Source organism: Colobus angolensis, unplaced genomic scaffold (assembly GCF_000951035.1).
Source record: "Colobus angolensis palliatus isolate OR3802 unplaced genomic scaffold, Cang.pa_1.0 Scaffold90, whole genome shotgun sequence".
Taxonomy (NCBI): Eukaryota; Metazoa; Chordata; class Mammalia; order Primates; family Cercopithecidae; genus Colobus; species Colobus angolensis.
Window position 1 is genome coordinate 5,856,634 of NW_012122932.1, and position 13,178 is coordinate 5,869,811.

Genomic DNA, 13,178 nt, shown 5'->3' on the forward strand with positions numbered 1-13,178 from the left:
GAGCTGGGCTTGGAATCAAGCCTGTCCAACCTCAGAGCCACTGCCTGTGTGGTATCTCCCATGGGTGTGCCTTCTTTGCCCAGCTGGACTGGGAACTTGAAGGCAGGAACTGGGCTTTCCTGTCTCGGTGTTGTCATGGTTGCCTGGTGAAGTCACATTTAGCTGGTGACTAAGGGTGTGCTGTGGAGTAGCAGTCACAGCCTGACCCTGGGTCCCAGGAGGGCCAGCTTCCCAAGACTTGTGATAGTTAAGTCCTTTCTCCGTAACTAATGCCATGCAGTGCAAAGGGTGCTGGCAAGGGCAGGAAGCCCCAGGTCTTGTCCTGGGCTTTAGTTAGCCTGCTGGTTAGTGGACTCATCACTCAGAGCTTCAGAGCCCCATCTAAATGGAGGGGTTTGAATGACTGCAGACAGTTGTATCAGAGGCAGAAGGTTTTTTCCAAATAGTTTCCTGGGCCCCACCCCCAGAGGTTCTGGTTTTGTGTCTGGAGTAGGTAATGTTGCCAGGTCGGGAATCTCTGTACTTGACAATCTCTAGGATCCCTTCCAGCTCCCAAAATCCATGAATCTTGGAAGGGCCTGTGGACCCTTGCATCATTCCCCTGACCCCAAACAGGCTAAATGACACAGAAAATAACAGTAAAAAAGATACTTTATTGTTAAAAAAAAAAATTACCAATGAAACCATGTATCCGTCACTCACACTCACAGTCACACGCGCAGCCACAAACCACTCACACAAATTGGCTCTCGCCCACACAGCTCCCTCTCGCGTGAAGCAGCAGCCCTGTGGGCAAGTCTCCATTGCTCTTCCTTTTGACTTCTGTCTCCAGAAACAACACACATGAAAAGGAGTGGACCAGAGGGAGGGACTGGGTGGGAGGGAGTGGTGAGGTCACCAAAGGCCACAGAGGCTTCTGGTCCCCACCACTCCTGGCTACATACATTCTACACATGTGTACACACGTATTATCCATGGGCACCCACATGTGTAGACATGTGCCCACATTGACCCTCCATGCATAGGGTTGAGTCGCTGCAGGTAACACTTGATGGGCAGGCATTTGCAATGGAGAGGAGGCAACGGCAGGTGTCCAGCCTGGACACTGCGGTCCAGCTCCCTGCTTCCAACCTGCCCTAAATAGGAGTTCAGAGTTCCTTGTGTCTAGGGAAGAAAAAATCCCATTGAGGAAACTCATCCAGACAGCAAGGTCAAAAAGTGCCTAAGAATTTTTAAAATGAAGAATTAGTTCCTTCCTTCCTTTGGCCAAAAGTGCCTGGGAAACTTGGGATGAAGAACCCAGAGTTCCGTGAGGTCTGAATTCTTTAACAAAGAAGGTTCAGAGCTGCGTAGACTCCTGGCAGGCCCTGACTAGCAGACAGTGGTGTGACTCTGAGGCAGGCCATTCCTCTGCGTGTAGGCTGAGGAGCGGGACCTCTGGAGCCCGAGGCCCGGTGATGCTCCTCGGAGTCCTTGTTGCCCTCCATCACCGTTTTCTCTCCGGTGCAAAGCACAGTGCCTGATATGGAGCAGACACTTGACAAAGACACAGTGAGTGCTCGACTGAGGCAGGGGCACAGGGGACTCTGCCTGCTCCCCTGCTGCTCACCTCTCAGTCCCTAGGAGGACGCCACACAGCCCTCTAAAACTCCTTGGTATGGCCCGCGTAGTGGGTGCTGTCAGGCACCAACCTGCCTCCCTCCAAAATGGAGCTGTGGGCAGGTATGAGAATGCATCTTGGCGAAGCTGAGCCAGCACAGTCAATCAGGCTCTGCCCTGGGGACTGAGAGATGGCAGATCGGGGAGACCACCTGTCTCTCGCGCACCCCGGGAGTCAATTGTTCCTGGTCTTCCAGGGTCACTGCTCTAGGCATGCCCCTCTCCTGGGACCCTAGTGCTGTTTCTGGAGCTCTATTCTCAGCTTCCCTCCTCCCTCAGGGACTAGTGGGGGATTGGAAGACCACATTTCAAGGGACAGCAGCCTGGGCTGGGGGTGGGGCCTTCCCTCCCACTCTCCCAGCCACACTCAACTCACCCGCTATGAGACAGGAAGAAATAAGCCAAGTCCAGTCCTTGGCCTCCCGCCTGCCTTGCTCTGGGAATGGGAAGCTAGAACATGACCTCCTCACAGCTGCCGTAATCACTCTCCACCATGTCAGAGCCCTCATAGTTGGGGGGCACCCGGTGCTGGCCCTGGCCTGCAAGAGGTGCCCCCTCTGCCTCACAAACAGCATAAGAGGGCCCAGCTCGACTGAGGCGCATACTCATCCCCTTGTAGCCCCCCTCTGCCAGGCAGGGCCCTCCCCCTCCCTGCCGGAACTGCGAGTGGTAGTAGCTGATGGCCGTGTACTCATTGAGACAGGGGGCAACCAGGCGCTCCCGGGGACTAGGGGGCCGAGAGGGCATCAGATCTTCCAGGTTCTGGTTGCTGTAACGGGGTGGGAGAGGTGCCCGCTTATTTTCCATCTCCAGGGGGAAGGGGAAGCCCCCATAGAGACCAGTGGGCTCTGGCATCACGACGGGGGTTGAGTGGCGGTGAGCCGAGGGCGGCAGAGGGCCCTGAGTCACTTCAGAGTGGGGGTATTCCCAGCGTTCATTCCTGGAGTAAGTAGGTGGCCAGACCATAGCTCCGCCAGGGTACGCTGAAAGGGAAAAGCAAGATAGAGTGAGTTCATTTTCCCCGGGGAAGGTTTCAGCTGGCTCTATAGCAACTATATATAACCTAGCGTGTTGTGGAGACAGGAGTGGGTGCATTTGGGCCCATCTGTGCAGGTTGTCTCTGGTGGCTCAGGTTGATATATAGAATCCAATGGGGCAAGCTCAAGGCTAGAGGTTTCACCCAAGGCCAGCCCATCTTGCAAATCTCTGCCACTATTCTGAGGGTCAGTGAACAAGGGAAGGATCTGGATGGCTCCATGCACCCCACCCCCACAGCTGGGTACAGTAACTCCATCCCAAGTCCTACTGGTGAGTTTCATCCCCTTAAACGAAGGAAACACACACAGTTTGGACTCGCAGGTGTGATGGAGTCTATCATGGAAAGTGATGAAAGGAGATGTGGCTCAGAAATCAGGAAACCAGAAGCTCTTGGTCCTAGCCCTGCCTCTACTACTGAATAGTTGGGTGAGTTAGAACAAGTCACTACATCTTGATGGGCCTCGGTTTCCCTATTTGACACAGTGAAAATACTTGTCATAACTGCTAATGATTATGCCAAAACATGAAGTACTTTACTAATGCATCTCCTTTTGAACCAAAGATGAGAGGAAGGTGATATTCCCCCTCTAGATGAGCCAGGTCTGGCCCAAGGCTGCTGCACTTCCAGGTTGAGCAACCACAAGCTTAGACCACTTTTTCTCCTTTCCCTTCCCAGAAAAGCACAAATGTACAGAAGCCCCCTTCTCACTCCAGGGATTCTATCCAACCCTATCCAGGGTCTACAAATTTCTGTCATGAACATCAATCCCATGGAGTGACTTGGAATTTAGGGGAGTGCAATAGAATGAGACCCAGAAACCTGGCATCTGCTCCAGCATCAGTGCCCTGTAACCTTGAACACATGTCATCATGTCCCATCCCAAAGGGTTGGATGTGTGGTGGCTAAAAATGCCTGTGCCTCAGATAACGGAGTGTTTAGGACCACCACCCACTGCCATCAATCCCGGAGGCTAAGTGTCTCTGGCTGTACTGACCCATCTCCTCGCCGGACCAGGTTCTCTTAATGACAGGCTCATTGTCAGAGTGGGAAGGGACTGCAGCTGGCGGGAGTCTGGGGGGCACACTGCAGACCACTGGCCGTTGCTTAGAATTAGGTCCAAATGTGACGAGTTCATTTGGAAGTGAGGTCTTGCTGGGTTCCGGTTGGTTCAGGTTGTTGCAGGAGCTGGCAGTCAATGGGTTGAGCTCGATGGCAGGTATGGCTTGGGTGTCAACACCAACACTCCTGGCCAGGAGGTCTGGGTCCTCCATGGCCACAGGCTTGTGAGACTTGCAACGGCGGCAGTAGAGGAGAAGCCCGACAGTGCTTATGATAATTAACACTACGGCCACTATGATGATCAGTAACTCCTGCTGCCCCCAGTCCCCCCTTGTGATCTCAGGAGTAACCAGGCAGTGTCCTTCTGAGCAACCCCTCGCCTCCATTTCACACCTGCAGAGATAGAAAAGTAGTCAGGGGGCCGAGTCATGAAATTGCCCTTTCCATGTCCCGTCTTACAGAGATCTATGGGATAGAGACCGCTCCCCCAAAAACCTACCGTCTCCCATTTTTCACCCCCCAAAAAAGCAATTATCAAGCATATCAACATCAGAACTTTCCACCTTCCACCAGTAAAGTATGGGTCTCAGCTACATCCTCATTTGTGACCATTAGGATCTGGGAATGTCTATTATTTTTCCAGCAATGAGATCTAGGCACTGGATACACTCTCTATCATGAAGTCAGATTTCCTCCCATATCACTGCAGTAGAGACATCGACATACCCGCTGCCCTCTAGCAATGATGTCAGGGTTCCAGATACAAGTCAGCATTGCCCAGTAATAGCAGCCAGGCACCCGTGTTCCCTGCTGTGCTTCACCAGGAGGTCACAGGAGCCAACGTGGTCCTGCACAGATCAGCCACCTTACAATGGGCAACTTGCTCAGAGAAAGCATGTGGTCTCTCAGGGCACCTCTTGCTTGGCATTCCATGGTGTGAAGCTCCAGGGAAACTTCTGTGGCCAGCTTTATCCACTTTTGAGGGATATTGGGAAAGTTTGCCCCATCCCATTTAAGTCCAAAACATTTCTCAGGGCCTGAAATTTCACTACCAGTTGTTTGTTATTTTGGGTTACATGTTGTCTTCCCTAAGGTCCTCTTTTAAAATGCAGACACCACTTTCAGCTGTGAAATGTCCTCCCAACACATCTCGTGAACGAATAGCATTCCCTACAGCAAAACAGGACAGGAAGCAGAGCAGGACACACCAGTTGCTGAGAAAAAGGACTGAGGTCGACCAGGTGTGGTGACTCACGCCTGTGATCCCAACACTTCGGGAGGCCAAGTAGGCTGGATCACTTGAAGTCAGGAATTCAAGACCAGCCTGACCAGTATGGTGAAACCCTGTATCTACTAAAAATACAAAACTTAGCCAGGTGTGGTGGCGCATGCCTGTAATCTCAGCTACTTGGCAGGCTGAGGCAGGGGAATGGCTTGAACCTGGGAGGCAGAGGTTGCAGTGAACTGAGATCACGCCATTGCACTCCAGCCTGGGCGACAGAGTGAAACTCCTTCTCCAAAAAAAAAAAAAAAAAAAAAGGACTGGGGTCATCAACATACCCAGAGTAATCATGGGAAAGCCCTTTCCCTGCCTAGGCCTCAGTTTCTCCAGCTGTAAAATGATTGGGTGAACTGCATCACTGGCTGTTATACACAGGCTAATAGCAAAGGGATCCATTGGGAGCTTGTTAAAAATAGAAGCTAGGCCCATTCTTGGAGATTCTGGTTCAGTTGGTCTGGGCTGGGTCTGGGAATCTATATTTTTCATGTCTCTTTCGTGATTCTTTAAAGTCTCCTAAGTTTGGGAGCCATAAAACTAGATAATTGTCAAAGTCTCTTTCCCTCTAGGAGTCTAGGAATGACAGTTTCACTTGCAACTGCCACAGCCCCACACAGTATGAGGCACAGACAGCTGGCAGTGGGGTTCCAGGCACAGCAGCACCTGCCCAAGTGGAACCATTTTCCCCAGGCCACTGGGAAGTTCGGGTCCAGAGTGAGAGAATAAGCACTTCAGCCATTTTCAGACTGCAGCAAGGACCAGAACTACCTGAGGAGCTGGTTAAATGTATAGATTCCTAAGCCCCAGCTTGTGAATCTGAGGCAGCAGGTTCAGAATGGGGCTGGGGAAATCTCTAACAAGCAGCTTCTTCCTCCAGAAGCGTTGTAATGCAGGGGTTGGAGAGAGGTGCCCTAACACAAGGGTCCCCAACCCCTAGGTCATGGACCCATACTAGTCCATGACTTGTTAGGAACCGAGCTGCACAGCAGGAAACGAGCAATGGGTGAGCAAGCATTACCACCTGAGCTCCGCCTTCTGTCAGCTCAGTGGGGGCATTAGATTCCCACTGGAGCATGAACCCTGTTGTGAACTGTGCATGTGAGGGATCCAGGTTGCGTCTCCTTATGAGAATCTAATGCCTGATGATCTGTCACTGTCTCCCATCATCTCCAGATGGGAGCATCTAGTTGCAGGAAAACAAGCTCAGGCTCCCACTGATTCTACATTATGGTGAGTTGTATCATTACCTCATTATATATTACAATGTAATAATAATAGAAATAAAGTGCACAATAAATGTCATGTGCTCAAATCATCCTGAAACCATCCCCCCTTTCTCCTGCCTCGTCTGTGGAAAAAGTGTCTTCCATGAAACCTGGTGCCAAAAAGGTTGGGGGCCACTGCCCTAACACATGGGAAAGGCCTAGAAGCCAGGTCCCTGCAGCACTCTCCCCTGGCCTCCCATTGGACTTTCTAGAGGTCAGAGTGCAGAGCGCATTCCCTAATGGTGCCAAATCCAAGGTGAGGAGCCCATGGCAGGTGGCCTCTCTTGGGATTACCTGTCTCCTGTGAAAGGATGAGGGCAGTTACAGGAAGCTCCTTTGGGGGAGAGGATGCAAGTTTCACCTTCCAGGCAGGGTGCAAAAGTACAGTTCTCCCTTCCTTGTTCACAGTGCTTCCCAGAGAACTGTGGGGGACATTTGCAGACATAACCTGGGACAAAAAGAAGGAAGGTGAGAGAGCACTCTGGCTTAGCAGTTAAAGGAGACCTGGCATTGGCAGACTCGTGTGTTCGTGCAGCCATTCAGTTACCATTTATTTATTTGGTTTCTCCTCTCTGTGCCCAACACTGTGCTGGGCATTGGTGCCCTGCTGAACAAGAGCACTTTGGTCCCTGCCCTCAAACAACTGACAGCTCACCAGAGAAAACAGTCATCTAAAGAACAGTAATAAACAGGATAATAATCATAGACACTAAGTCAGTATTCCAAGGATCTTCCTGTGTTGGCTCATTTGATCCTCACCATGACCCTGAGATTGGTGACTGTCACCATCTTCACCAGGGGACAGGTACAAAGGGATGGCAGATGAGGAAAGGAGGCACAGAGAACGGACAGAATTTGCTCAAGGTCACATAGCCAGTAAACGGTATAGCTAGGGTTCAAACCTAGACAGCTAGCTACAATTCAGTATCTCACTAATTATAATAAAATTAGTTTTATTAAAGGGAAATGCTGGGAGGGGTGGGGGATGAGGCTAGCTTACTCTAGGGACCTGGAAGCTATTTCATTTGAGATCTGAAGGATGAGTAGAAATTAGCTAGCAAGAAAATAGAGGGCAAAGAGAAAGGTGTTTCAGATGAAAGAGAAGAGTGTGTGCAAAGGCTAGGGAAGGGTGTGGCGTGGTCAAGGAACTCAAACCACACCAGGGTGGGCCAGCCCGGTGAAGGACAGGGAGAGTTTGAACTATGGCCTGGGAGGTGCAGGAGCCACATGCAGGGATTGGACACTATCCTAATAGCACAGCAGCCACTGAGCAGTTCTCAGCAGGAGAGTGCCATGCATAGGTCTGCGCTGGATAAAGATCACCCCGGCTCCTGCTGGAAGGTGGAAGGCAGGGGGAGAAGCTGGAGAACAGGGAGGAGGCTGGTGCCAGGGTGAGAGGCGATGGGAGCTTGGGTGAGAGGGACGGCAGTGGGGAGGGAGAGAAGTGGTGGACTCCTTGGATATTTTGCAGGTAGAAATGACATGATTAACCAGACAAAAATCAGAAAATGGGGTAATGCGAAGTGTTGACAGGCACGTGGGTACATAGGAACCTCTCACGTTGCATGTGATGTATAGATGGCTGCGGCCATGCTGAGAGCACTGTAGCCCTATTTAGTCAAAATAATTACTTACATGCTGTGAGCATGAGACTTCCACCCCTGGCTGTTGGGGGTGTGTGTGAAGGAAATTCTCACACAGGTTCACAAGGAGACATATAGGAGAATGCTCACTGCAGCATTGATGATGGAGATGGGTGTCTGGATTGTGAGGGTGGAGAGGGAAAATGAGTGCGTGTACATCATGGAGTACTGAGCCACAGTTAGGAGCAATTAATGAGAATTGCTCATGGCAGCACTGACGGATCTTAAAAATATGGTGCTGAGCAAAAGTGTAAATAACATATACCACTTATATAAATTGGAAATTTAAGCATACGAAAAACAACATGTATTTTGTAAGAACTCATTCAAAAACTTTAAATGTTTGCCTCTAGTGTTAGGGAAGGGGAAGGGAGTGGAATACAAGTTAAAGGGGAATGAGAAGGAGACTGTGCATAGACCAATGAGGACACTAAGGTATGTGATTAATTCAACCCTCTGCCCCTGAGGTCCCCATTGATATCCTCCCTCATCCCCCCAAAAGTAGGAAGACAGTTTTTGCTGATGGGGAAGGAAGACTCCTGGCTTCCCCCAGTCTAGATATTGCAGATTCCAACCTGTTACTCACAAGATAGGGGAAGAGAGAGAAATTTGGAACCAGGAGGCTCTGAGATCTCCACCCTGACATGCCTTTCCCACCTGAAGAGCCTTCTGCGATAAACCCTGGGTTCAGCCTGGCACCCCAGCCCTCACCTGCCCCATGGGTCCATGAGCACTTCCCGCCATTGAGGCACGGATTCTGGCTGCAGTAGTCACTGTGGAGGCAGCACTGGGTGAGAGCTTGTGTCTCCAGCAAGCCTGCCACCGTCTTGCCAGGGACCAGCAGATCTAGAGCCTCTTCATTGACCATGACAGCATCCAGGCAGCCTTCAAAGCCCTGGGAGACATTCGAGGAAGAATGCGACAAGACAAGGCCGCCCAGCAAAAGGTGTCTTTCGGGCCTCAGACCACGGCAGTTCTCTGGGACCACAAGGGAGGTGTTGCCCATGCTGTCAATCATCAGGCGAATGGAAGCGTCCATCTCCTCCACCAGGATGGAATGCCACTCATGGTCATTGATGTGGCGCTGGGAGGAAAGGTTTCCATAGAAACCACCCAGACAGTGATATTCCAGCTGGGGCACTCCACTGACCAGCTGCAAAGGAAACCCAAACAGCCATCAGCAAAGCCAAGGAGTCCTTGTAAACCTGCTAACAGGCTGCCAGTTCAAAGAATATTGTTTGTATTTTTATGGGTTGGGGGGGTGTTTGGTGATTTTCAAGGCTGGTTTAGACATGGCATTTGCAAAGCATAAAAGCCCTCAAAGTGCTTTTGTGTTGATGGTCTCCTTTGCTCGCACGACACCCCATGGGATGGTCTGGGTAGGGGGTGACATCTCCATTCACAGATGAGGAAACTGAAGCCCAGAGATGCTTTGCTGATCAAGACCCTGTATTTTGGATGCTTCTTCACAGGCCTGTCCAGAGTTCCACACTTATGAATACTGGCCTTCAGGGATTTGAAAAACCTCTCTCCCACTCCCACTTCCTTATTCAATAGCTTAGCAGTTCTCAGAGTAGGTCCCCAAGACCTTTTCAGGGGAGCCACAAAGGCAAAGTATTTTTATAGTAATCCTAAGAGTTGATTTGCTTTTGTTTTCTCACAAGTATACAACAGAGTTTTGCAGACACATGTTGTCACAACTGATGAATGCAGAAGTAAATATGAGAAACCATCTATCTTCTATTAAGCCAGACAAACGAGAGGCTTGCAAAAATGTAAAACAATGCCACTCTTCCCTTTTCTTTTGGAAAGTAATTATTTTTCATAAAAGTGTATAATTAAAGACATACACTCATATGTTGATTGCAGCACTTTTCCCAAAGCAAAGACATGGAATCAACCTAGATGCTCAACAACAGTGGGCTGGATAAATAAAATACACCATGGACTACTATACAGCCATAAAAAACAATGAAATTATGTCCTTTGCAGCAACATGAATGGAACTGACGGCCATTATCCTAAGAAAACTAACACAGGAACAGAAAAATCAAATACCACATGTTCTCACTTATAAGTGGGAGCTAAATGCTGAGTACACATGGACAGAAAGAAGGGAATAGACACCAGGGCCTACTTGAGGGCAAAGGGTGGGAGGAGGGTAAGGACCCAAGAACTACCTATCAGGTACTCTGCTTATTCCCCGGGTGATGAAGTAATATGTACACCAATCCCCTATGACACATCGGTTACCCATATAACAAACCTGCGTATGTACCCCCAAACCTAAACTAAAAATTGGAAGAAAAAATTAATTAACTAATTATGGTATTTATGTTAACATGTGAGTTTCTTATTATTTCTAAATAAATTAATACATATTTTAAATGTCTCTGTTTTAATTTCTAATACTGAAAATGTTGATAGTTATAACCCACATAAACAAAACTTCCCTGGCATATGCAATAATTTTTAAGAGTGTAAAAAGTCCTGAAGTCAAAAAGTGTGAGAACCACTGGGTTAAAACATTTTCTTTCACTTCATTCCCAAGAGGTAGGACTGCCTGTGGCCAAATGCTTTTCTGGTCACTTTGGGCTACGTAGAGTTTTCTCTGTTGAAATTTGAAGATCTAACCCAGTGTTTCTTATACATTGGTCATCTGTACACCACCTCTCAGATTTTTGCCCTGGTTGAATACTACCTATACCTTTATTTACTTAAAAAGGAGACACTATTATTAGGGTAAGTAGAAACCCAATACACTTGCCATTAAGAAGTGGGAATAACAAAAATGAATGCAACTCAAGTAAAACATTGCAATGAGATCATTTCTTTTTATTTGTCTGGGACCACAAATCTGTTGATCCCACTGTCTTTTCATTGTCTCCCACCTCTGTAATGTCCTCGTTCCTCTCCTTATCCAGCTTAAGTTCCACAGTCAATCATCCTAACTACTCCCTTCACATACTCTTGACCTGTCTCTTTCTTACTTCATAGAACTCACTTGGTAAACCCACAGCTGTGGAAAAAGCTGACTCTCCACCTGCTCTATACAGACATGGAGCAGAATATGGCTGGAGAAAAACATGCAGCTTTGCTCACCAGCCTCTCTTTAATTTCATGACCATGGCTCTCAAATGAGCCTTTAATGATGCCCGGCAATCACACTCCCTTCCTAAGTCCATCCATTCTTTCAGATGATGGTTTTCACTACGTCTCTCTCCTGAGATCCCTAATGCCTCTCTCCTCATCCCCACTCTCAGCTGATCATCTCACATCCTACTGAAGTCATCAGATGGTGGAACCTGCAGACACTTTCACCATCACATCTAGCCACCTTAGCTAAAGCCAGTCTCTCCATTTATGCACTAGATTCCACCTCCTCACCTCCTCAAGGCTCTACTGATTCTCCTTCCTCTTTCCTACATCTTTATTCATTCACCACTGAATCATTCCACAGCATACAAACATGCTGTTATTGCTCTAATCTTTACTTTCAAAAATATACTTTCTTTACAGATGATAATCTTTATTTTTTTAAAAGATTGTCTTCACCTCAGTTTTCCAGCCAGATATTTTCCTTCTTTGCTCTCCCTTTTCAGCAAAATTTCACCCTAACCCACCATACACGGAAACCATTGGTGTCAGGGGATTCAATGATCTCTGTGTTGCCAAATCACTTCCCATCTTACTGGCCTCTCAGCAGCAGATCACCCAGCAGATCACTCCTTCCTTCTTGATACGTTCTTCACTTATCCTGCATACAATATTCCCTGGGTTTTCCTCCAGCATCACCAGTTACTCATGTTCAGTCTCCTTTGTTGAATCACCTCTTCCCCCAGACCTGCTAATGTTGGAGGGTCTCAAGGAGTAATCATTGGCCTACTCTCTCTTCAATCTATGCTGCCTGGTGATCTCCTCCCATCTCATGGCTTTCAGTACCATGTATGTGCTGAAGACTCCTAGATCTCCATCTCCAGCATAGACCCCTCACAACATTAGGCTTGTCTTTCCAGATCCACTTGGAGGTCTAATGGGCATCTGAAACTTACACATCCAAAATTGCTCCCTGATCTCCCCTCCCGAAACTTTGTATCCACCCATGCCCTTCGCCAGACCTGCTGGCACAAACTCCATTCTTCCAGTTGCCCAGGCCAAAATCTCACCACTTGCCTTCTCTCCCACCCTTCATTCAATTCACTGGGAAATCCTGTTGACTTTGCCTTCAAACTCTTTGCAGAATCTATCTTCTTTCCAGTTCCTTTGTCATCACCCTGGTCTAAACCACCATCCTGTCTTATCCAAATTATTTCAATGGCCTCCTGACTGGGTCTCTCTGCTCCTATCTTTGTTTCTCTAAAGCTGATTCTCAACAAAGAAGCCTTAATGACGCTTTTAAAATAGATCATTGCAATTATCTACTCAAAACCTTCTAATGTCTCCATTGTGCTCAGAATAAAAGCTAAAGTACTTACAATGTCCTACAAGACCTTTATAGATGTGCCCCATCCCATTATGTCTCTGACCAATTCCTCTTCCTACTGTTCCCTTGACTCACTTCACTGGAGCCAGGTAGAACTCCAAGCCATTGCTTAAACATGCTAAGCATTCTCTTGCCAAAAGGCTTTTGCATTGTTTTTCCCTCTACCTAGAATGTTGTTCCTTCCAGATGTCCATAGAGCTAACTTTCTCACCCTCTCCAAATTATTGCTCAATGATTATCTCAATGAAAGCTTCCCTGGCCACCTTATTTAAAATTGTAAAATTGTAACTCTGGCTGCGCATGGTGTTTCATTCCTGTAATCCCAGCACTTTGGGAGGCCAAGGTGGGTGGATCCCTTGAGGCCAAGAGTTCGAGACCAGCCTGGCCAATGTGGTGAAACCTCGTCTCTGCTAAAGATACAAAAGAAAAAAACTAGTGAACGTGGTTGCACACACCTGTAATCCCAGCTACTCCGGAGACTGAGACACCAGAAGCACCTGAACCCAGGAGGCAGAGGTTGCAGTGAGCCGAGATCATGCCACTGCCCTCCAGCCTGGGCAACAGAGTGAAACTCTGTCTCAATAAATAAGTAAGTAAATAAATAAATAAATAAAAATTGCAACTCTCCTCACCCCTGAAGCCCCTCCAGTTTTTCCTTTTTGCTCATAATACTTATCAAATTTGAATGAATTCTATAATTTTCTGAGCTATTATTATGTTTATGTTTATTGTCAGTCTCTCCCCCATAGAA

At 48.1% G+C, this 13,178-nt stretch overlaps 1 protein-coding gene across 1 annotated transcript in view; it reads right to left on the bottom strand.

The window, feature by feature from the left end:
- Positions 1-633: 633 nt before the first annotated feature.
- The window catches only part of FAT2 (FAT atypical cadherin 2), a 66,122-nt gene continuing 53,577 nt past the window's right edge, over positions 634-13,178 (bottom strand). Inside the window, exons 18-21 of the mRNA XM_011931675.1 lie at positions 8,656-9,097; positions 6,596-6,749; positions 3,693-4,150; positions 634-2,642 (exon numbers count right to left, since the gene is read on the bottom strand). Of these exons, the coding sequence (XP_011787065.1) occupies positions 2,110-2,642; positions 3,693-4,150; positions 6,596-6,749; positions 8,656-9,097 (1,587 nt within the window). The 3' untranslated portion in view covers positions 634-2,109. The remainder of the gene's footprint in view (positions 2,643-3,692; positions 4,151-6,595; positions 6,750-8,655; positions 9,098-13,178) is intronic.